This window comes from Etheostoma spectabile, chromosome 24 (genome assembly GCF_008692095.1).
Source record: "Etheostoma spectabile isolate EspeVRDwgs_2016 chromosome 24, UIUC_Espe_1.0, whole genome shotgun sequence".
Lineage (NCBI taxonomy): Eukaryota > Metazoa > Chordata > Actinopteri > Perciformes > Percidae > Etheostoma > Etheostoma spectabile.
Window position 1 is genome coordinate 3,515,216 of NC_045756.1, and position 22,125 is coordinate 3,537,340.

The 22,125-nt window shown below is 41.0% G+C and overlaps 3 protein-coding genes across 3 annotated transcripts in view; 2 read left to right on the top strand and 1 right to left on the bottom strand.

The window, feature by feature from the left end:
• Nucleotides 1-5,423, top strand: part of nalf1a (NALCN channel auxiliary factor 1a) — a 31,383-nt gene extending 25,960 nt beyond the window's left edge. Inside the window, exons 2-3 of the mRNA XM_032506172.1 lie at nt 654-825; nt 3,179-5,423. Coding sequence (XP_032362063.1) covers nt 654-825; nt 3,179-3,471 — 465 coding nt within the window. The 3' untranslated portion in view covers nt 3,472-5,423. The remainder of the gene's footprint in view (nt 1-653; nt 826-3,178) is intronic.
• A 3,077-nt stretch (nt 5,424-8,500) lies between these two features.
• The window catches only part of LOC116673837 (carboxypeptidase O), a 66,067-nt gene continuing 52,442 nt past the window's right edge, over nt 8,501-22,125 (top strand). The window contains exons 1-2 of the mRNA XM_032506179.1: nt 8,501-8,840; nt 9,950-10,180. The gene's annotated coding sequence lies outside the window, so the exon portion shown is untranslated. The remainder of the gene's footprint in view (nt 8,841-9,949; nt 10,181-22,125) is intronic.
• cckbra (cholecystokinin B receptor a) overlaps nt 18,114-22,125 on the bottom strand; it is a 44,189-nt gene continuing 40,177 nt past the window's right edge. Inside the window, exon 6 of the transcript XR_004327882.1 lies at nt 18,114-18,124. The gene's annotated coding sequence lies outside the window, so the exon portion shown is untranslated. The remainder of the gene's footprint in view (nt 18,125-22,125) is intronic.

Here is a 22,125-nt window from a genome sequence, read left to right on the forward strand (position 1 = left end):
CTGTGCATTTTGTATTACATTCTGCCTCTCACTGAACTACAGCAAATATAATTTGGAAGAGGACAATATCTTGAATTTGATGACCACCACAACACAATTTGAATTGCATTTTTCGCTGTCTTCTGCCATTTTGTATACCAAATGTTATTAATTGAGAAAATAGCCAGCACGTTAATTGTTAGTTAGTTGCAGCCCAAGTCTGGTGTTAAAGTGCCTTTTGCCTTTATAATAGTAAAAGTTACTGGGAAATGTTCTACATCTACTACCTGCTGCAGCGGCCTCTCACAATCCATAGCCCATAAATGAGCAAATCAATACACTATATTTGGTTTACTTTCTGTTTGCTACTGCTCTGCAGTTAGATTGATTCAATATTCCAGAGGCTCTGCTAACAGACTTGCCTTGGTTAATATCTCTTGAGCTTTCATTAATGCATGAAGTGCCTTGGTATCCATTTTGGGAAAGTGTCTGTGATGCTCAGTGGTTTTTACAGCTTTACAACTTTACAGCTCAATGTGTTGGGTTGTACACATCTATTGTTAACAGAGGGAAGCCTAAGAGCCAGCAGAGCCAAACAACTTTCACCGTTCCTCAAGTGAATCATGAACCAGCATATATTAATGTCCTCTCCTCTTCTTCTTCTTCCTCCTCAGACAGCATATAAGCCCTGGCTGTGCGCTCAGTATTTCCCCACCACCCAGCTGTCCTGTCAGAGGAAGGTACCGTGCCACCAGTACTGTCTGGAAGTCCAGCAGAGCTGTCCGTTCATCCTGCCCGATAACGATGACCTGATCCACGGCGGCAGCCCCAGCTTCATCTGCACAGGTTAATACACACTCACTGTCCAGTGTTACTTCCTGTTTACAGCAGCAGATAAGTGCTGATATGTTTGCATGTGTGGGTGTTTGTGTGGCCTTGCATTCTCTACTGCCTCGGAGAAAACCTAATCTTCATTTAATTTATGTCAGTGAACAGCGTTTTGTAAAAGCATCCACAGTAGTACTTTATGCACAATGTGTGTCTCCATATTTACTGGATGGTATTCCTCCAGAAAAACAGGTGGAAAGGGTTTCTAAAGGCTTTCTGATGACATCTAGTGGTGTATTTGAACACAGCCGAGCTCAGACAAGGACATTTTAGCAACGCGTTGTTGGATTGAATTTGGCCCGTCTGTCAGTATTTACTGCAGTTTTAACTGTAGTAATCACCAAGGACTCTGACTCGGAGGACCAGACGCTGTCTGTGTGCCAAGAAAACATGTAATCTGGAATCAAATCACCATAACAGCAGCATCAACACAGCCACACTGGTGATCAGACCTCTGCCCAGGTGGATACCAGCTGGACCTGAGCTGGAAATGATGTCGGGTCAACAACATTTTATGAAACTAGGGGACTTTAGGCCGATGATTAGTGGGGGAAGGGGACGTTTTTGGAATGGAGGGTGTTCTAACAGGAAAGGCCCTCTCCAGGAGGGCGTCTATTTATTTTTACTCACCCTTGCAAGATTGCTCATAATTAAAAATTGGATCAAATATAATGCACAACAACTAGCTGATAGGTAGGGGTGGGAATCACCAGAGGCTCCACGACAATATATTAATATACTTAATGTCATCATACGATCTCATTGCGATTTTAAACATATTACAATATTCTGCAGTATTTTGCAATTTATTACCTTTTTTCCAACTTCAAATAATGTCAAATAAAGAAAAACTTTGTCATCTCTTTATCTTCATCTCACTTTAAATTTTGTTTGTCGAGCAGACCAACACATATATAATAAAATGTTGATACTTGGCATCCATGAAAATATTGCGATACTATGCTGTATCAGTTTTTCCCTACCCCTACTGATATGACCAATATGTCAGCTATGAGAAACACAGAATAGGAATGATAATGAGTTAAAGCTATTACAGATGAAATGTTAATGTCGTTTCCTTTTCACTTTAGCAAAAAGTTTCAAAAACCTTATAGTTGGCCAATTTTGTAATTCCAGTTATCCTTTTATTTATCTGTTATGTAATTCTTAATTATGAAATAGTATAGCTGGAATATCCATTATTTTATATGTGCCATAAATTGGAAATTTCCAATTCCACTTCTAATGTGTGTGTTGGACAGCAATGGTGAAAATTATATTTCCACTAATAGATTAAGGTTTATGTTAGATTACATGATCTAAAATGTAGTAGTAATGGCGAAACTCAATACTATATTATTCTTTTTTTCTATATCCCTGATGGTTTCTAACCATCAGGTCAGCCAGTCCTAAATTGGCTGTCACCATCCTTCCACTCCATGGGCCTTAGTGAGAACTGAGCGAAGTTTGCCCTCAGCAGTCTAGTTTTCCCTGTGCAGGTGAGTGTGGTGACACTGACAGCCCCTTTTACACGCTGGCAAGCTAAGACTTCAAGAGTCATCAACCGATGCAATTCAAGGCTTATTTACAAAACGGTGACTATTATAAACTGAATGAATATGACACAGGACACATGCTGTTGTGCCTTTTTCAGTGACAGTTGCAGTATGGTTGGCCCATGTCAGGTCCTTGTAGATATTTACCCCCGCGTATTCGAATGTGTCAACTATTTCCACCGCTGTGCCCCTTCCTGGCACCTCTGTTCCACGGCGTTCACCTCCTCCCTACAGGCGGTCTCGTCGTCCCCGCCGCTGCTGTGTCGGCCGCAAACTTCCCGCTGGTGTTTTGAAGGCTGCGTCAGCGTGCAGTCGTAGATGGAGAGATAACACAGGAGGGGGCTGAGGACACAGCCGCTGTGTCCTGGAGCATGTCCAGAAGGAAGTTGATGAGAAAACCATCACTGCACTGCAATGAAACGATTCAATGCAAATTAGATTGTTAGCTTAACAGATGCTGTTTTTAACTGAACTGGAGCAGTTTTTCAGGCTTCATCGGATGCCCTACTTCTATTCAATCCCAACATTTCTCCTGAAGACGGGCTGGATGAGATTATACCTTCGCTGGATCAGCTTGGTTATATACCAGGCTGAGAATGGCCTTTTACTGGACCTATATTAACAAGTCCTACATGCTATATGCATATCATGAGATGATATAAATGTGTCAACTTTCCTAGTGTCAGCAAACCACGTCCCCTTTACACTGGTTATTTAAAAGTAAGCATTTTTCTCTTGTGTCCATTCTTTTGCAGGGATCTTGGCAGATCATCTGTCAGACAGTGAGTGCTGCGATGTCCGATGGGACTCCAAAATGGACAACCCTTCAGGCGGGACACTAAAAAGGACTGCTTCTTCCTGCCAGCCCGAGGGGGCCTCGGTCACCTCCGCTGCCACCCAGAGACTGTGCAGCGGGCGACTGAAGATCTGCCTGCTGGCCCTCGTCCTCCTACACACTGTCATCATCATTTCAGCCTCCCACAATTCTACGTTGGTGGGCGTGGCTGCCATTTTCTCGCCAGAGGAGAGTGCTTCTAATGAGGAGTGAACTTTGGGGTTGATTTTGGTGCTTGAAAAGTGTGATGTCGCTGGAGAGGATTATGGCTTTTACAACGTCATGGCTGCCAGGGACACATCTGGCGAGACATGCTGGAGATGCCTCTACAATCTGCCCGCTGATGAACCATCAACCACAGGAAGTGGGAGGGTTTTAACTGGAGCTGAGGGTGCTGGGATTGGACATCAGCCGAACGGAGATGTTTGAGAACCGACCCCCTAAAGAACTGACCTCTCGCCACTTGAAACCTGCTCATTGTTTCTAATCTATCCAAATGTTTTCTAGCATATTGTTCCTCCTCTCCTCCCTCCCCTTTCTCCCTCCCTCCCTCCCTCCCTCCCTCCCTGGCGTTTTCGGCTTGTATGGATGGCACGTCAGAGGAAAAACGGACATTGATGAAGTGTGCTCTCACTCATCATTACCTTTAGATTTTTGCTGCATTTCTTTCAGGTGCCAGAATGTTTTGACATATCAACTGTGTTCCACTTCCTACTCTCCATCACCTTAGAGGCATCTTCTTACTACCTTGTAAGGGATGTTGCTCGAGGGCCTGTCAGGACCAGCTCATCCATCATTCATGTGGGTCTTGTTTCCCTGAAAACAAAATGTATGTGATTCTTCTATATTCTGCTGTTCAGCTTGTACTTTGTCCCACTAGACCTTTTCTCAACCCCTTACGACGGTACATGCCTACACGTTTTAGGACCTTAAGTGCTCTAAGGCTGGCTCGCTTTCTCTTCTAACTTGTTGGGCCATTGAGCAAGTTAGGAGTGATGAAGTGGCAAAGGTGGTGACGGTTCAGCTGATGATTGCAGTTATTGCTGAGCTTTGTCGCCACCATGCAGTGCTCCTGGACAGGAAGTGGTGTTCTCTGGTTTCTAAAGTGTTCAGTTTACCTCATACGGTAGTGTCTGTGTTGCAGACAGGCGGCCCAGGGACTCGTCTCAGCGCCGCAGAGAGCATTTAGAGTACACGAGTCTGCAGGGACAACCCAGGGACACCACAGAACAGTTGCATGATGCCAAAACGCTAGAGGCCTCATTTATCAACCGCGTATACACTCGTTTCTACACACAGAATCCGACTCATCCGTTTTTTCTCGTGCTTTTCAGTTGTTATTTGGAAACACCAAACCGTTGGAGTGGAATTACATTAAAGTCACAGTAAAAACGGGAGTTAGAGCATCTTTAGTTTCAGGTTTAGCTTAGTTACGACGGGTTGGACACAGAGAGGGGTTTAAATCAAATCCTACAGATGTGATTGGATCACTCAGAAGTTGACGTCGTTTAGAATACAGCGTGATGCAGAGCACCGTCGGCCTCCATCACCACCTCTCTCACCAACTTTGTTGAGACAAAGTCAGTAACAAATTAGATATACCCGGCACACAAAGACGGCGGAGCTGGGAAAAGAGGCAGGGCCACGCGTGGCTCACTCCACTAAAAAAAAATCTATGAATGTACAGTAGGGAGCAGATTTTAGAGTTTATTTTCTATATAAAGAGTAGTTCCTTAATATCGGCAGGGAAAAACAATCACCAATCGTCTTTTCACTTGTCGATAGTCAGTCGTCACAAGCTTCCACACAATATTCTGTCAACCCAACACATTAGATTTGGATGGTAAGAAGATGTTGATGAGTTGTAGCGACGAGTCCCATGGCAACAAATGAATAGTGAAAACGGTGGACGTTGTATGACATACTGTAATGTAAGGGGAAATAAGACCAGCAACAGCACAAATCTGTTGCCCGCTGATTTCTTTCTTTTTCAGTTTTGTTTTAACAAACAGTTCCTACACACATGTTTCGAAGTTCTACGCTCGGTATGATAAATGAGGCCCCAGATCTTTGAGTGCCTCTCTGCTGCGTACCCCCAGTGAGGCAGAAACTGGCAATGGAGCAATATAGAAAATAAAAAAAACAGTGGCTGTTAGTGTCCTACTTTGTGGCATCTTCACTACTGTCGCCTCAGTTTTTCTGTATCGTCGAGTAGGTGCAAGTGACCAGACAGCCAATCAATCAATCAGTCAGTCAGTCCGTCGACTCTTAAATATACCCTTAGACGAGCTGATCAACCGCTATCTCTCACAGACTAGCAAAGGGCTGTGTCAGTGTCAGCGTGCGAGGAGTGTAAGGAGTTTTCAAGGGCTGATCCATCCCATTTTTTTCTGTTTTTGAAGTGCACATTGACACAAGGACAGGTTGCGCAGGGATTAAGAATACCTTAAACTCCTCTTTTTTTTTTAAGATAGGAATGCACTGAGAGATTGAACAGAAAAAAAAGAGATTTATCCAATGTTAAAATCTGATAGCACGCAACTAGTGATACACCAAAAATGAAAGCTAAGGACGCTAAATCTCTTTAATGAAGCAGTTTTTTTTGTCCTCCATCCTGGTTGCCTCTATATGATCCCCATTAACAGCTTGACCTTACCTCACCTCACATCACTTAACAACCATCAGTTTGCTCTTCACACACACACACACACACGCACACGCACACGCACACACACACACACACACACACACACACACACACATCAGAGTGGGATGTCAAGTCTACACTTGCCTCTGGATCTTTATAGACTTTAGCCCCCCCAGTTTACTCTCTGATCCTCTTTTGCTTGATATTCCCCTGTGACGTGTTGTTTCGTTGGTTTGTTTAACTTGACAAACTGTGATGACGAGAACTACATTCCCTTGAAGACGGCAGCGGATGGAACAGGCCCACACTTTGTGCTTCGTCCCTTCAATCTCTAGCTGTTCACGATCTGAGTCCTGTGGATCTATGCAGATGAACCCCACGCCAAACTAACACCCACCTACCCTCCCTGACCCCCCTTGTCCTTTGTGTTGTAAATATGTCCTGAGGATGTGGGATCCCAAAATGGCCCCCAATACCCACACCCCCCCCCCTTCCCCAGACCTCCCCTGCCAACCCCGACTGTTGGAATCTCACTGTGTTTTCTGTTCGCCTCCTTGGTTTTTGTATGTTTTTTGAGATTTTTGCCGCATTTTTCTGTTGTCTAAAGCAGTGGTGTGAGTTGATGAGTAGGAATAAGTTGGATGTTAAAAAGATGAGATAAAGAGGTCTTGAGAAAAATACTCAAAAAAATGAAGCTTGAAATGAGAAAAAGGGTTCAAATATAGAGAAAAAATTACGATAAAGTTGTCATATTGTCATACTAGAGATGCTTTAGTTTGCTAATTTACTTTCTTTTTTTTCTACAAACGACTTGGATGAAATTATTTATAAAATGCGTCCCACGAGTCATGATCTTTTTTGGACGTAAAACAAATACATTTATTAACATTTTGTTCAAAAGAAAATAAATATAAATTATGTTAAACATTACTGGTGTTTGTGCTTTTTTGACAATGAGTGTCTTTGACGCCGATAGTAAAGGAACCCCAAAGTGTTCCATATCATATAAATAAGAAGACATTATGAACTAAATAATAAATTACATCAAATATATAAATGATCTAACAACTTACTTGTAAAATAATTGAAGAGGTTTATTTTATATTTTTGTTGGATATGATTATTTAATTATAGACATTTCAAGACATTATAGACATTTCAAAATGCCTCTGTTCAAAAGTCTGATTTTTATACATTTGTATTTGTCCCAATGAGACTTATGTCATAATAACATCTTAAATAGTTTTAGGACTGCTACTTTTCATGGAAGTGGTGTTGTCAGCCCATCTCACCTTTTAGCCAATCACGTGCCTCTCTTAAGCCTGCAAGCTCCACATCTGCTACCAAAATTAACCAGTTAGCTAGAGCAACGACAATCAAAGTCATTCTGATTCAACCAACTCACTGCTGCAGAACCAGGGGACACATGATTGGCGGAAAGGACAACACCCTGGCATGACCACTACTGTCAAAGTGATGTTATGAAATAAAAATGGGCCATATGGCATCAAAAAAGTGTTACTGGGAAAATGCTATTATGAAATACAGACTTATAAAAAGGGGGATTTTGAAATCTAAGAAACCTCTCACAATGGACACAGGAGTGATGAAGTTCCATTTCATCGTCATGAGTAAAGTTATTAATGATTGTGTCATTAACGTCATTGAACACGTAGAAGCTCTACAGATAACAGCCCATCTGCAGGCGTGCACCGTGTGGTGCAGTTCCTCATGTTCACCAGCAGAGGCCAGTATAGGACCGTGTCCCAGAGTTCTGAACACAATCCATGTTCTCATGGAGCAGATTTTTTGATGATGATTTTATTTCTGTAAGTGTCTCGAGATAACTCTTGTTATGAATTGATACTATGAATAACATTTAATTGAAGTTGAATTTCTTCCACACAGGAGATTTTACTCATCCTTAGTGTTACATCAAGTGTAAAACATTAGAGTAGCCTATGATTTCTCACTTGTATTCATCTTCATTCGGATGAAGTTCTAATGATTCTCCAAACAGGCAAAACATCAATGATCTCACATCACTGCCTGGTAGGCTCTTTAAAATGTATGCTCAATTAAAACACAAAACATTAATAATCTGTCAGGTTTAGATGTAGCTCGTGAGTAAATATTAATTTTGATTTTCTGCCTAACTCTGCAAGTAAAATGCAGTCGTCACAAGCTTACACACAATATTCCGTCAACCTCACACAACAAACATTACGTTTGGAATATAAGAAGATGTTGATGAGTTGTAGCGACGAGTCCCATGGCAACACATGAATAGTGAAAACGGTGGACGTTGTATGACATACTGTAATGTAAGGGGAAATGAGACCAGCAACAGCACAAATCTGTTGCCCGCTGATTTCTTTCTTTTTCAGTTTTCCATCTATCTATATGTCTCTGATAAATTGCAGTAATATTCTCCTACACAGATTCTTGTTTTAGTATTCACTAATGATCTTTACACGTTAACAAGACATTGTAGTTCTACAGTGCCACCTTGTGGTCTGTTCTTTTATTTTGAAAAGCGCCGTTTTCTCGGGCCTCTGACGCTGGTGAGTGAGGAGAGTTGTGGGAACTTTCCCGGCGGGTCAACAGTACAAAAGTTCGCTAGCCATGGCACAAAAGCGCATTGTGGCTTTCTTTATAAATCAACCACAGGCTAAAAATCCTAAAAAAAGATCAGAGGCAGAAAACTCAGCAACTGTAACCGAAAGAAGGAGCAGCACCTCTCCCCCTCCACACTCCCGGAGCGACCTGCTAGCAACAGACCACAGGGAGCTAATGTTGTTAGCCATGCTAGCAGCAGCAGGGCAGCCGCGGAGGGATCGGTGCTGCAGCCTGGGGGTCCCACTTTTTTCTGGTAGACGATTTGGAGATGAGCATTTTTTTTGTGTTTTTTTTTCTGTTGTGATTGCAGCACAAGGTAAGAATGCTGGTTTATTATTATGCTGCCGCCGTGCAGTAAATCGGCATAGGGGAATCTAATCTTTTCTTAACGTTCTGGGAACGTTCGTTTATGGTTACAGCGAACGTTCCCCTAACGTTCTCTAAAGGTTGGACCGTTAAGGGACCGTTCCGTAACGTTCGCTAAAGGTTGCAACGTTAAGGGAACGTTCCCGTAACGTTCCCTTAACGTTGTAACGTTCTCGGAAAAGTTCGCCTAACGTTCTCTAAAGGTTGTAACTTTTAGAAAACGTTAGGGGAACGTTCCGAGAACGTTCGCTGTAACCTAAAACGAACGTTCCCAGAACGTTGGGAAAACCTTCCAATTAACCAATAGACAACCGAAATACAACCAAAACATACCTTCAGGGAACGTTCCCGCATCCAAAAACGAACGTTTCCAGAACGTTCTGGGAACCAAAAATTGTTAGCTGGGATCAACTGTTCAGTAACAATTCAACTGAAAGTTTATACGATTTATAGAAGATAATTGTGTTTTTTACACGCGTTTAACGCCGTCTTATTGGAAAACCAGAATGAGGTTGCACCTATATTATTCTACCGTAAATGATTAAGCCCTGTTAAGAGCTGTTTTTATATGGCCCAATATCTTTATGCCTTAAATTTGCTGTTTCTCTATTGCAGTGTTTGTGTCAGGACTGACTGGCTTGCTTCACTTTCAGTTGATTTAATATAATTCAGTGATGTGTTTAGTTGCTCTGTGTTTTAACTGGCAGTAGGCCTATTCGGTGCCATGGTCGCAGCTGTGTGTGTATTCTGAGTTACCCGTACCCAGTTGGGATCCTGTCTTGTTTTGTGGACTTTATTCTTGTTTTTGGGCTTATTCGTGTAGCCTACATGTGTTCCAGTTTTATTATCGAAGCCTTAATTAGTACTGACACCACAACGTGTCTTTGTTTTAATAAGGAGTCTTATCTCGACAGTATAGGCCCATGGGTAAGAAAGAAATGTATATTTGGTCTAATAGCGATAACGGTGTATTCATTTCTGGTTAACGTTTAAATTAAACACAAGGCTGTGCATGCTGGGTCTAGCTAAATGTCAAAATGTTTATGGTGGATCCTCCAGGTAGGCTTCTGCATTCTCTGAGGAACGTTCACCTTCAGTGAGGAGTGGGTGGACTTTCTGCTGTTGGAGACTTGAGCCTCTGTCCACTCAGAATGTTGGACTCTGAGGAACACCGTGGGACAGAGAGGCTGAGTGGACTGGTTACTGTGGATTGAGAATAAACGAGCAGAGACGTTTAACCGCAGATTGTGGAGGACTTTGCGGGGCACAAGACTTATGGCAATCAGACACGTGAGTACTTTGTGTGTGTGTGTGTGTGTGCGTGTGAGTGTGCGTGTGCGTCACCAAGCGTTGTGTAAATTTTCCTTTTATTGTGGCTGGGCTGGGTTTGGGCTCTCCCCGTGGAATGTAACCGGCTTTGAGTAATGTGAAAGTTTTATTTTATTTACATAATTTTTAAAATGACATACAATTTGGCAGTGGACATGCTGGACAGTGTAAACTATAAGGTTTCTGTCAATATTTTTGCCATGCTTGTATGATGAAAACCTTTGAAGCTGAATCATTTTAATCCCCAATGTGCCAGGAGGACTGTTTTATTGTATAGTTAGTTGAATATTGCTTGTTGCCCCTACTGGGATTTCATTGGTCCCTGTATTGATTGTCAGTATTTTTTATTATTATTATTTTTAAATTATCTGAATTAAGTACAGCATGTCCCTTTTCTGGTTAATTCTAGTCATTCTATAGTGAGGAAGGATGTTGCTTATTTAGAATTGACAATCAGTTGTATGCTCAGGATGCAAAGTGCTGCAAAAGAAGTTATTGTTGGTACGGACATACTGTACAGTAGGGCTCTGTGGTGTGATGTTGTTCCACCAGTGTGTATGTTGACATTCACAGGCACGAGGCCATGTGTGAATTCTTATACACGGTAGTACATCTTTCTAAAGGCAAATAAATGTCCTGGATGATCAGGTCACTGTCAGCAGTGACTGGTGAACATTTTAGAGGAAAAGAAAGGAAAAATAATCTCATTATTCAACCGCATTAAGCTTGGTCAAATAACAGATCATTCTGAGTGCTACCCATAGAAAATTAAAAACATATTTCTTACTCAAAAACAATTCTATGCTTTCTTCATTGGTACCCGGTACTAGCTTACTCCACACACCCCTGCTCATAGTCTGAGGTTCGCTCAGGTAGTAGAGCATTTGCGGGAATAGCCTACCATTGGGAATCGGACAAACAACATTAGTGTTTAAAAAGTGCAATATGAGTAAATGATATTACTTTTGTCATTATAACTAATTTAGGATCTCTGATAAGTGCATTGCCATCCTCCCAGATGGAGAGAGGAACTTGCCAATATCCTAATGTAGTCACAAGGTGGTACCATAGGACCAGTTTAGATCCAAGAGTGTGCACTGATGCAGGCTACAGGGATTTCCCCCTCTTCAGAGCCATGTAAGACAGAAATGAATTCAAATAGATTGATGGTAACATTTTGAATTAGTAGAGTTTACGTTTAAATGTATAGATGGCCTTCAGAAGAAGGTATAGCATTTAGGAGGCTGAAATAAGTGTGACAATGAATGCACACATAGTACCCAAATATCCCAATGGTGAATGTGAGAATGAAAAATCAAACACATGAAAATAAAGGATATTAGTACAGGGTGATGTACCTCACTGCACACAGTAAAATATCTACAGAAGACTGTGTGTCGACATGATCTAGAAAGAGATAAGATGGGAGGTCAAATAAATTTACTAAAATATTATTGTAAAAAAACCAACCTGTCATTTCCTCATTTTCATGTTGGGATGTCCCGCTGTTGATCTTTACTGCAGATTAATTAGCAATTTCTAAATGATTCCAGAGGCAAGACTGGCCGCCAAAGTGGGTTTACTGCAATTTCCTCTCTCTGGCATTTCATGCAATTTCCCACAGCCGAGCTCACACATCTCCCACTCATTGTTCCCTTTTTATTCACCAAACCACATGTCAACTGACCTGACATTTCACCATCTCATGGGCCCTTTTTAACTGTGCATACTCAGACATCTGTACAAGAGTTTGAACAAGAGTAGAGACTTCTTGAACTAGGAGATCTTGTTATACCAAGAAATGCCTAAATGATTCTCTAGTGTGAAAAGGCATTTCTTAATGAGGTTTTCTGGGCATGCCCATGTCCACTGATGCCATTTGGACATGCAAAGGAATCCATCCTAAAACAGATTAATACTGTTAAAAACAAATGATTGGAGTTGAACAATGAATGTTATTCAATGTAGTTTTCTCCAGAAAGCATTCTGGTATGTACAGCCCACCACCAACCAACACCAAAAAGCCTAGTCTATGTTCTTGCTGTCACACTCTAAATGAATCAAAGGTGCCAGCAACCCTCCCACATCTCGTCCTCTTGCTGCCCAATTTCCTGTCTAGTCACAGTTGGTTTATTATCTAACTTGACTAAAACTCTTCAGTGACTCGACACCCCAGCTACCATCGGCCGACACACCATCCATCCGACGCCTGGGCTTGTCTGGATCAAATGCCCCGCTGCAGCAGCAATTTGGAGGGGGTGACAAAAATCTTGGCTGTGTGCATTTGTTGATAAGGCTGCCTGAGGGAGAACAGCCGGGGATACTGTAAATGCAGCTTTGAGGAGTTAGGCAGTTTGACATCACAGTGAAGGAGAAGAATGTGTTTACATGATCCCATTTGTCTGAGGAAAGTGCAGAAGCAAGGTGCTACACAAACCTTCACACACAACACTACTGAAGTCCAGTGACTCTAAAGTCTAACATTGGCCCTCTGGACATGCATGTCACCTCCAATCTGTCTTGTGCTCTCTGTCGACCAAGCTCCTGGAACCATTATGTTTTCAATCTAGAACCAGAGAGCAGCATTACATTTTTATGCTATAATAGGAGTCTGAAAACATAGTTTTTGGTGTATTTTCTTACAGGGGGAAACTGTTGGGAAGCCAAAGGGATCACGTGTGTTGACACATTGTGATGCATTAGCCTTTGGCTACTGCTGTCCCTGTTTGTTGTAATGCAGCTATCAGTGTTTTTGTAGGAGGTGGAGGACATGTTGATGAGAAACACACTGAAGGTGAGCGTCGGTTTACAGGTGGCGGCTCGGATGTGGAGCCGAGGACAAGGGTTCAATTATGGGAACTCTAGGCTGGTATTAATTCCCAGAGGACACAGCATGATCAGTCTGGATGTACAGGGTGAATTGCTGGATGTGTTTCGTTTCACAGCAGTTATTGGAGAAGACTGTACACTCATGAAAGCTGGCAAGCTGGAAATATTCTTTTTTCGATTGTTGGCACAGGCTGCTCTATCTGATTCTCCATGCAGTAAACTGACACTTTGCGATGGGAGCAATACAGGGACATACATGTAAACACATCTTTTGTTTCTGTCTCTATAAGAATCTGTAAAAAGTCACAATTGCCAGATGGCTTGTGAGACGCTCCCGGCTGGCCAGACATTCAACAGACATCACTCTTTGCAAATCTCCCCCTCTAGCTTCTTTACATGTTTTGTCCTCTTATTTGAAGCATTTCACTGCATGAATCATTCGTAACAGTATACCACATAGCTGAGCTTTAAATGTGGTATGGCACTGAAATATCACAAGAAAGTTTTCCTTCAATGCACACTCAGCATTAATATGTGAGCCTTCTTCTTTTCTATCAATCTTCAAGAGCCTTAGGGACAACACAACAAGCATGCTTTAACTTCCCTGGCAGCACGGTCCACAGTGGAGGATAGTAACATACATGTGGCTGTTAATCAGTCTAATCTATAGTTCAGGGTGACTTTCTACACACTTGATACTGCTAAGTAAGACAAATAAGTAAGCCCTTTGCATTTCTTTGTCTAAATAAAGCTGATGCTATCATCTTGCTCCTACTCGGGGAAAGCAAATCTCAGCCTTAAGAAGTAGTCCAGCATTACAACAATCAGGACACTTAACGAGAAACGCATTATAAAGGTCAGTCACAGGGAGTTAGATCGCCCGGCAGACAGAAATGACAGCAGGTACTTCATTTGTTCTGCTGATGAAGTGTGACATTTCAATTAATGTCATGACCTTATGACATTATATATATGTTATGACCATATATATATATATATATGTATATGTGTGTGTGTGTATATATATATATATATATGTGTGTGTGTTATTCTTTCTTCCTGTGCTGAAATGAATTAGACTCCAAATCACAGAGCTCCTTGGCCTCGGGGGGGGGGGGGGGGGGGGGGGGGGGTGATTGGTCTTAAACTTTAAAAAAGAATGACTGCACCTTCTTCTGTCGCTGTCAGATGGCTCATATTTTCTCTTTATTAGCAGTAATGCTGCAGAGAAGACGTTAGAGATAATTTATCACTAAAGCAATGCAGTCCTACCTTTGGTGTACCTAGGAAGCCTGATGACAATGAGCTTTGACTCTGAGCAAAAGAAGCTTCTATCTTTTACTGTTACAACAATGGCATAGTTTGGCTCTGAGCGTGTCTAGGGTAAGTTCATTCCCTAACATAGTGTTTCTGGCTGTGTGTGGGCTTACCTCTGGTCAGCAACAACAACTTGCCCTGACCGAGAGCTCCCCATGAGCTGCCAGCCCAGACGGCGCCCGTTGACAGTTCTTTCAAGTTCAAGTTTTTGTCGTTGGTTGGTCCAAAAAGAAATAAAGCTGGAGGTGGTAGGCGTACCTACATACTCTTAAAGGAATAGGTGGGCATTTTTGGAGTACCACTCTCATATCTGTATGTTAAATATGAATCCTAAGTCAGCAGTTTAGCATAGTTTAGCATAAAGACTGGATGCAGGGGGAAACATGTAGCATGGCTATGTCTGCCCACCAGCAGACTGAGATAATTCACAAGTTATCTCAACAATAGTAAAAACGACTTGAAACGTTGGAGAGGTTTAGCGTACAGGAAGTGACATGCACTTTAAGTCTTTATGCTGAACTAAGCACGTTGCCTGCCCGTGCTCTAGCTTATATGTATTGTACAGATATGAGAGTGGTATCAATCTTCTCAACTGACTTCCCGCAGGAAAGCAAATAAGTGAAAATGTCAAACTATTTCGAAAATAAGACTTGAAGGATTGAGAGTTGACTTTTCAAAACAATTAATGCTCAAGGATTAGCCGACCTGCGCCGTGGTGAAAGTTCCAGTGAATTTCAGGGACAAAGTAAACGTGGAAAAGTGGAAGGCAGGTAATTGAGAGTGAAACGCCGATTTGTTATTTTGTTAAATGCACCCTCAATATCAGTACATACACCACAGTTGCTTAAATTAGATCAATTTATTTAACAAGTGCCTTAGAATGATTTTTATTTCCAGCCCAGGGATCAGTGGGAAGCTATTGGCAGTGCTGCAGGTATGTAGGCTCAGAAAGCTGCTGTTGTTAATGTCAACTGAAGGGTGATTCTTTCCAAAGAAGCTCTCATGAATAAATCACTGTTAAAAGACACATAATGAATAATAATCATCAACCAACAGTACCACAAGTTTTTCTGAAGCCCCCTGTGAAAACCTAAAGGAATATCCTTTATTTCTAGCATACAGAGACTATTAGAAAAGCACAGGCAACAAAAACAGTAACAAGCATGTGGGAAGTTGATTTACAGGATGAGTGAATTATAATTAGCCTCCTCGTGTGAGCTAAACGATCATCAGGTAACGAACCTTGTTAGTGTAATGTCTGAATTCTTCGTTTCTGAAGAAATGAGATGAATAATGTAAGCAGCCTGGCAGGCGCACAGTTAAACAGACACATATAATCATACGGCTTAAGAAACTTTGAGTTGACTGAGTGGAACATAATTCATTCATGCTCTACTCTCAGACCAGATTCTTTCATGGTTAGGTGGAGTGATGGAGTTAAAAAAAAAAGAAGTGCTTTGCCTCATTTCTATTCTTTAGAGCCACGCAGTGTGAGTACATTTTGGGAGAAGCACTCTTAGAAAAGCCAGTTCCTTTTTTGAAAGGTTTTAACTTTTTTGCGTTGGTGTTGTCGCAGCAATGATTTCCAAAAAACACTGCTGAAGGCCAAAGATATTTCATGAAAACAGTCAGTCATGATTTGGGTCGAAGAGATCTGACAGCTTCATTCATCACTTTGGAAATGTCATGCAACTCAAGGGCCCAAAATTCCACTAATAGAGATAAGATTGCAGGTGAAATGGTGCCTGACATAGCTGCTATTACTATGATGGGGATGCTGTTTGAAGAGAATTAGCATTACGATAAACTGGCACCCCTAATAGATGTAAGCATAATAATACATTTTATTTAACAGCGCCTTTCTAATCACTCAAGGTCGCTTTACAGACAATAAGCATGAAAGAAATATGCCTCCCTCCCTTCCCGTTTTTGTCTTCGCTTTATTGCAGGTGCTGATGCAAGATGAGCTCGACAGCATGAGGGCCATATGGGTTCTTTGATAAATCTGGGTCCGTCTCAAACATTTGCAACACTTGAACTTGACCTAACTATTTTCCAAAAGGGAAATTTACTTGAGGGTTAGGGTGCAAACAATATACAAATAAAATACAATAGAGACAATCCAAAAAGTAGTAGGTCAAACAGGAATCAAGGTAGAAGAGTGAACTTACTTACATTAACCAAGTGGCCAGAATGAATGCTTACGTGCTTCGGTATGTTTCTGTTGTGTAAATAGGCTAATTTGCCATATTAGCTTGGTTAGGCGATAATACGGCAGTGTTGTGTTTCAGCTTGTCTCTGCTGGACCCTACTGGCCAAAAAAAGGTTGTTGTAGGTTTAACTGTTAGCCAAAAATAAAATTAACTTGTGTGGGATCTGGTGTTAAATTAGGTGAAAGAAGCTAAAATCTATCCACACACGCTCACACATCCTTTTCACACACACAAGATAGAGCCGTAGTGTAGAACTAGAATAAACCGAAGGATATGACTATTACACATTAAACATAAGGGACAGCAACAAACAATGCAATTAGCAATAGTCACAAATGGTACAGATGGCAAAGCATTTGCTATTATTTAACTTCATGTCCTCTTAGTCTGTCTTTGTCATGAAATTCCTCTGTTTCACAGCCAGATTGTCAGTCAGGTGTTACAATTCCACATATGCATTGTGTAAAATGTTGCAGATTGATAGAAAAAACAATATACAATGGTTTCATATCAAATATCAGATGGGTTATCATGTTGTGAGCATAAAAGCGTGACAATATTGCATTATTTATTTGTTTGCACAGAAAGGTCAGCATGAGTCACTTGTGAGATTTTATGATGTTATATCTTGAATTAGCTGAGCAAAGATGTGAAAATGAGTTAGAGTTAGTATTATCGTATCGGCCTAAATATGACACCGATTTAAGCCCTTTTTTGGACAGCTGTTTTTTGGAAATTATTTTTTCAAGAAGCAAAATGACCTTTCCATGAGTGTTGGTAAAGAGTTGCCAAGCTACTAGTCTAAAGAGAAGAGAGTCCTTATCTCTGAAGCTTTTTCTCTCGTAAAAGTGAAACCCTTTAGCAGAACACATTTCTTTTTCTCCTGTCAGCCTCTTTGAAGGGGCTGATTTACTCCTTTTTTTTCTTTTTTTTCTTCTTCTTTTTGTTCCTTTGAGCTCTTCACAGTGACATTCAGTGACTGATATTTCTTGGCTGTTTGTCAGATATTCAGTCCGTTGTCTGTTTATGCAGTGTAGGCTTTTTCAATTTGTTTTTATTACTTGTCAATAAGTTATTTTCTTCAAGACCGGTTACATTGGCCGTCTGAAACTAGGTTAAACTGGACTATAGTCGTGCTATGACGGGAAAGAACTGGTTGGCATGATGTGTTGTCCAGGAGATGCAATGCTGTTTAAATCTGGAATAATTCAGACATTCTTTGTCTTTTTTCCACATCTATTTTCCTGTAATTCAACAACACTTATTGTGTGGTGGGCTCTGAGTGCTGCCAAAACACGGGTGGCATGAACACATCCTGTGTACACAAAAACGCACAATAGACAGACTTCAAAACTTGCTAGCCTTGCAACAATGCAAACAAACATTATGCAGCACTCTGTAGAAGCCAGTGGAACACTGGTACTCTCTCCATTTAATAAGAATATTTGATGGTGGGAATATGTAAATGCATAGTCCTTTAAATACTGTATAATACGACCCCACTTTTTTATTCCTTTATTTCCAGAAAATCATAATGTCATCAATTCTGGCCAATGCTGTATTTAACTGAATAATTTATTTAGATTTTGCATGTCAGGTAGATGTATTAATATATGATCAAGTGCTGTAGGTGATGTGACTAGTGTCAGGCCTTCATGTTGGTTCCCTATACTGTGTGATGTCTGATGAAAGTCCTATTGGTGAAATGCTGCAACAAAAGTAATAGCACAGGTGATGTCAGCTGTCAGGATTGTTAAAGGGAGGGAAAATATGCAGGAAAAAAGATATACAAGTTAAACACTAAATGATAAATAACAGGATTTCCTTTTAAATGGGACTTATTTGAAAAAAGCGTGTCTTTGCTTAGTACCAATTGATAAGAAAACACGGCTTCTCACATCACTGGTTTCTGCTTTGTTTTAGCTCACTACAGCTCTGAGATCTATTTGATCAAAGCCACAGAAAACGAGTTAAGCCAACAACAACATACTGTACCGTAGTAGAAAATGAAAAGAAAGCAGCAGGACACCGGAGCTTTAAATCACTTTGAGGCTACTTAATTCAAGAAAGTGTTTGTGGATGCTCATTTGTGAAAAGGCCCAAGGAAACTGTGTAAACATTTCAAACAGAACCAGTATTCTTTTCTTTGAAGTTTCAGGAAATCATCATTATTCTATGAACTTTGAAAGGAATGAGTCATTTTAGCTCTTTTTACTTAATGGGATGTAGTGTGTCTTTGAGTGACAGAAGAGATGTCACACTGCATTTCTTGTACATACTGTGCTTCCATATGACATTTTGATCTAGTGAAGTGCTCGTGATGCAGATCGGAACATGATGAACTAGGCAACATGGAAAATGGATCATAAAGAACATGCATGAATGTATCCTGTAGGCGCTTGTATTTGTATGCTTTTTTCTCAATCATTATTTTGTATCTTACGTATCTGTATATTTGTCGTTATTTCTTTCAGTGACACATGCTGTAATAGTCTATTGTGTCAATGTTTTACTGTATTACTGAAAATCCAATTCCCCATAGGAAACCTTGACAGTTTCTGTGCTGATCAGTTTTTTGACATAATGTTGCATGCATAAGCGGTGCAGATGAAGATCGTTTCACAAAAAAAAGGTTCCAATCAACCTTTATTTTATGCTTTATCACCTGAGTGATCTCCCTCTTCTGGAGTATAGCCAGCGTCTGAGAAACCGTCGGACCACAACTCACCCAAATCTACTAAAAAGCTTATTATGAAGCATGAGCTCATTTCAAGATTGACCTTCACTTTACTGGCGACCTTTGGTTTAGCCCCGACGTTTTAGAGAAATGAAAGCAAACCGTATATTGCTCATCAAGTTTAAAGACGTACCGCAGCTTGTTTGGTCTTTGCAAATTGGGCAGAAATGAAAAAGAGCAGATCAAGGGTCATTGTTTGCATTAAACTCCCAACAATTCAAAATAGTTTTTTGTCCAGTATGGACTGGATGTGTAGAACTTCTGCTGGGTTAACAGCTGAGTATGCCACACTGTAACCAACCTTGCTTGTTTTAGAAAAAACACTGTTGAAAAGATTAAGCAAACCAGGCATATTGACTTAAGGCATGTGCTTACTGTATGACTTGTTTATGAAGTAAGTCACATGTTTTTAGGTCCACCTCACCTTTGGCATGATACTCCTTGAAAGGACATTTGCATAGTAAATAAGCTCCAGCAAGTGACTCGTCAGGTGTCGGATGCTACCTCCTGCGTAGCATGTTGATCAAGCAATTCAGAGAGGAACATGATGACGCCAGGCTAGTTTCCCCGTTTCCAGTCTTTATGCAAAACTAAGGTAAACATCTGCTGTCTGTAGCCTTATATTTAAACAGCTATATTTAACATGAGAGTGGTATCAATCTGCTCAACTAACTCTGGGCAAGAAGGTAAATAAGGGTATTTTCCAAAATGTTGTACCTAGTACTCTTCATTATCCGATTCATATGGGCTGTCTGTCAAATTTAGACTTGGTGAACAAAGCTTGAAGGTTCACTCTTAACCTTGCAAACTGTAGTTTGGTAAAAAACTAATTCTAATGAGTCTCATGAATATTTTGGCAAACTGCCCTTGGAAAGTTTCTTCTCTTTTCCTTGCATACAGTGCGGAAGCAGCACCGATCTGGGCGATTTTATACAGTTGAACTGTTCTGGCTTCATGCACCACTGAGTAACTCTCATAGGAATAACCAGGGTTCCGCCTCAAACTGTATCCAGTTCTTTTTATGCATCCGTGGGGTGGACATTAACAGATTATTTTAATGGAAAGAACAAACAGGGCAAGAGAGCTACTGTACATTCAGCTTTGTGATTTTATAACTGTGAGCTATATGGATGTTTAAGGTTTCATCAACCCAGCAAACATTCATTTGCTCATGTGACTCCTCACTTTCAGTCCCTTGGGCCCTGTGCCTGTCAGGATGATTGACAGCAATCCCGCCAGCCATCTTGAGTCAACACCTCTCTGCTGCATCAGTCACAGAATGATGTTTCTCCCAGGGGAGTTAAATTATGTTTCATATTTCATGGGCCACTCTAAAAAGAAAATGACAAAATCTCAATAAGACGTATTGCCATTTTTGTGAAATTTCACTGAAGCGTAAAACGTTATTTGAAAAGGCACCATCTTATCTTTCCCATGCAAATGACAAGAAAATCATAACTACAAGTAAGTGTTGTAAAAATGACATAAGCAATGATTGTTTCTACCTAGAAAACTACCAACTTGAGCTCTATTTATAAAAGACTCTCATGCTAAACACACATGTTTAAAGTTCTTTGCCTGGCTACTTTTATCGGACAACAAAACTGTGGCTGTAATGTCCTGAGACTGTTGTGGGAACCAATGAATGTCAGACCCAAATGCAGAGACGGTTTTGATGACTTAATGCAATAATCCATACTAACAAAAGGAGTCCTCAATACAGCCGGCAAAAGTAGTCCAACACAGTGGAAGTCAGTAAACAGGAATCGCAAGAAAACACAAGAAAGGAAATAAAACAAGACATGACAAGGGAGAAAAATCGACGGACAAATAAAACAGGAAACTGAAATATACCACTATGAAACTTTTGACACAATTCAAGAAAGCAATTTCAAATGAAATCTCCATTAAAAATCCAACTTTTAATGCGATGAAGACCGAGAGAGTCTGTAACAGGTCGAATTAACGAGGCTCACCTATAATGCTGAAATGTTTATCTGGGACATGAGAAATCATAGTGTAACATTAGCACAAGCAAAAAACTTGTGTGTATTGAAGTGAACAAGGGTGTATTTTGTTGCTAACAAAGTCAACTTTTTAGTTATTTATTCTTTTAAAGTCATAGTCAAGAAAATCTGAAACGTAGACTTACTATCTTTCTAAACAATTGCTTTTCAAAATCCATGAACTTTTCCATCTTGAAGTCTGTGCTCAGCCTGAAGCGTCTTCCAATGTTTATGTCGACCTTAATCGACACCTAATCCTACTGCTTTGATGTCACACTGAAGAGTACGTTCATCTCTGGGAACGAGGGAGCTACCTCAACCCAAGGGGCTGCATCAGACTTGATCTGAGAAATCCTCTGGAAGCTGTGAAGCATGTGGGATATTTTCGGCATCTGTGCCTAAGTGCCGACTGCATGTGTTTGTAGGCAACGGCCAAAAACACCATCAGTCTGATTTATAGTACGTTCACCTGTTCTTACACTTGTCCTTTTTTCTTTCTGTCATCTCTCACACACACACACACACACACACACACATTCTCTCACATTGCCCCGGTCAAAGCGGCATCCCATGACTGCCCTAGTTGGCTTTCTCTCAGAGAATGGAGCCAGCAGCAGGCGGCCTCGTGCCACCGTGACATGTGGTGTGGCCTCAAAGATTGCCATTTTCATAATGAGGTGTCATTGAGGATGACGGATGATGTCTCGTCTCCTCCTCAGTGTGGACTCCAAAGTACACAGACTCGGGGGCCAGAAGGAAATCAAAGGGCAGAGGAAATGTGGGCAGCGTGACTGAGTATTTTTC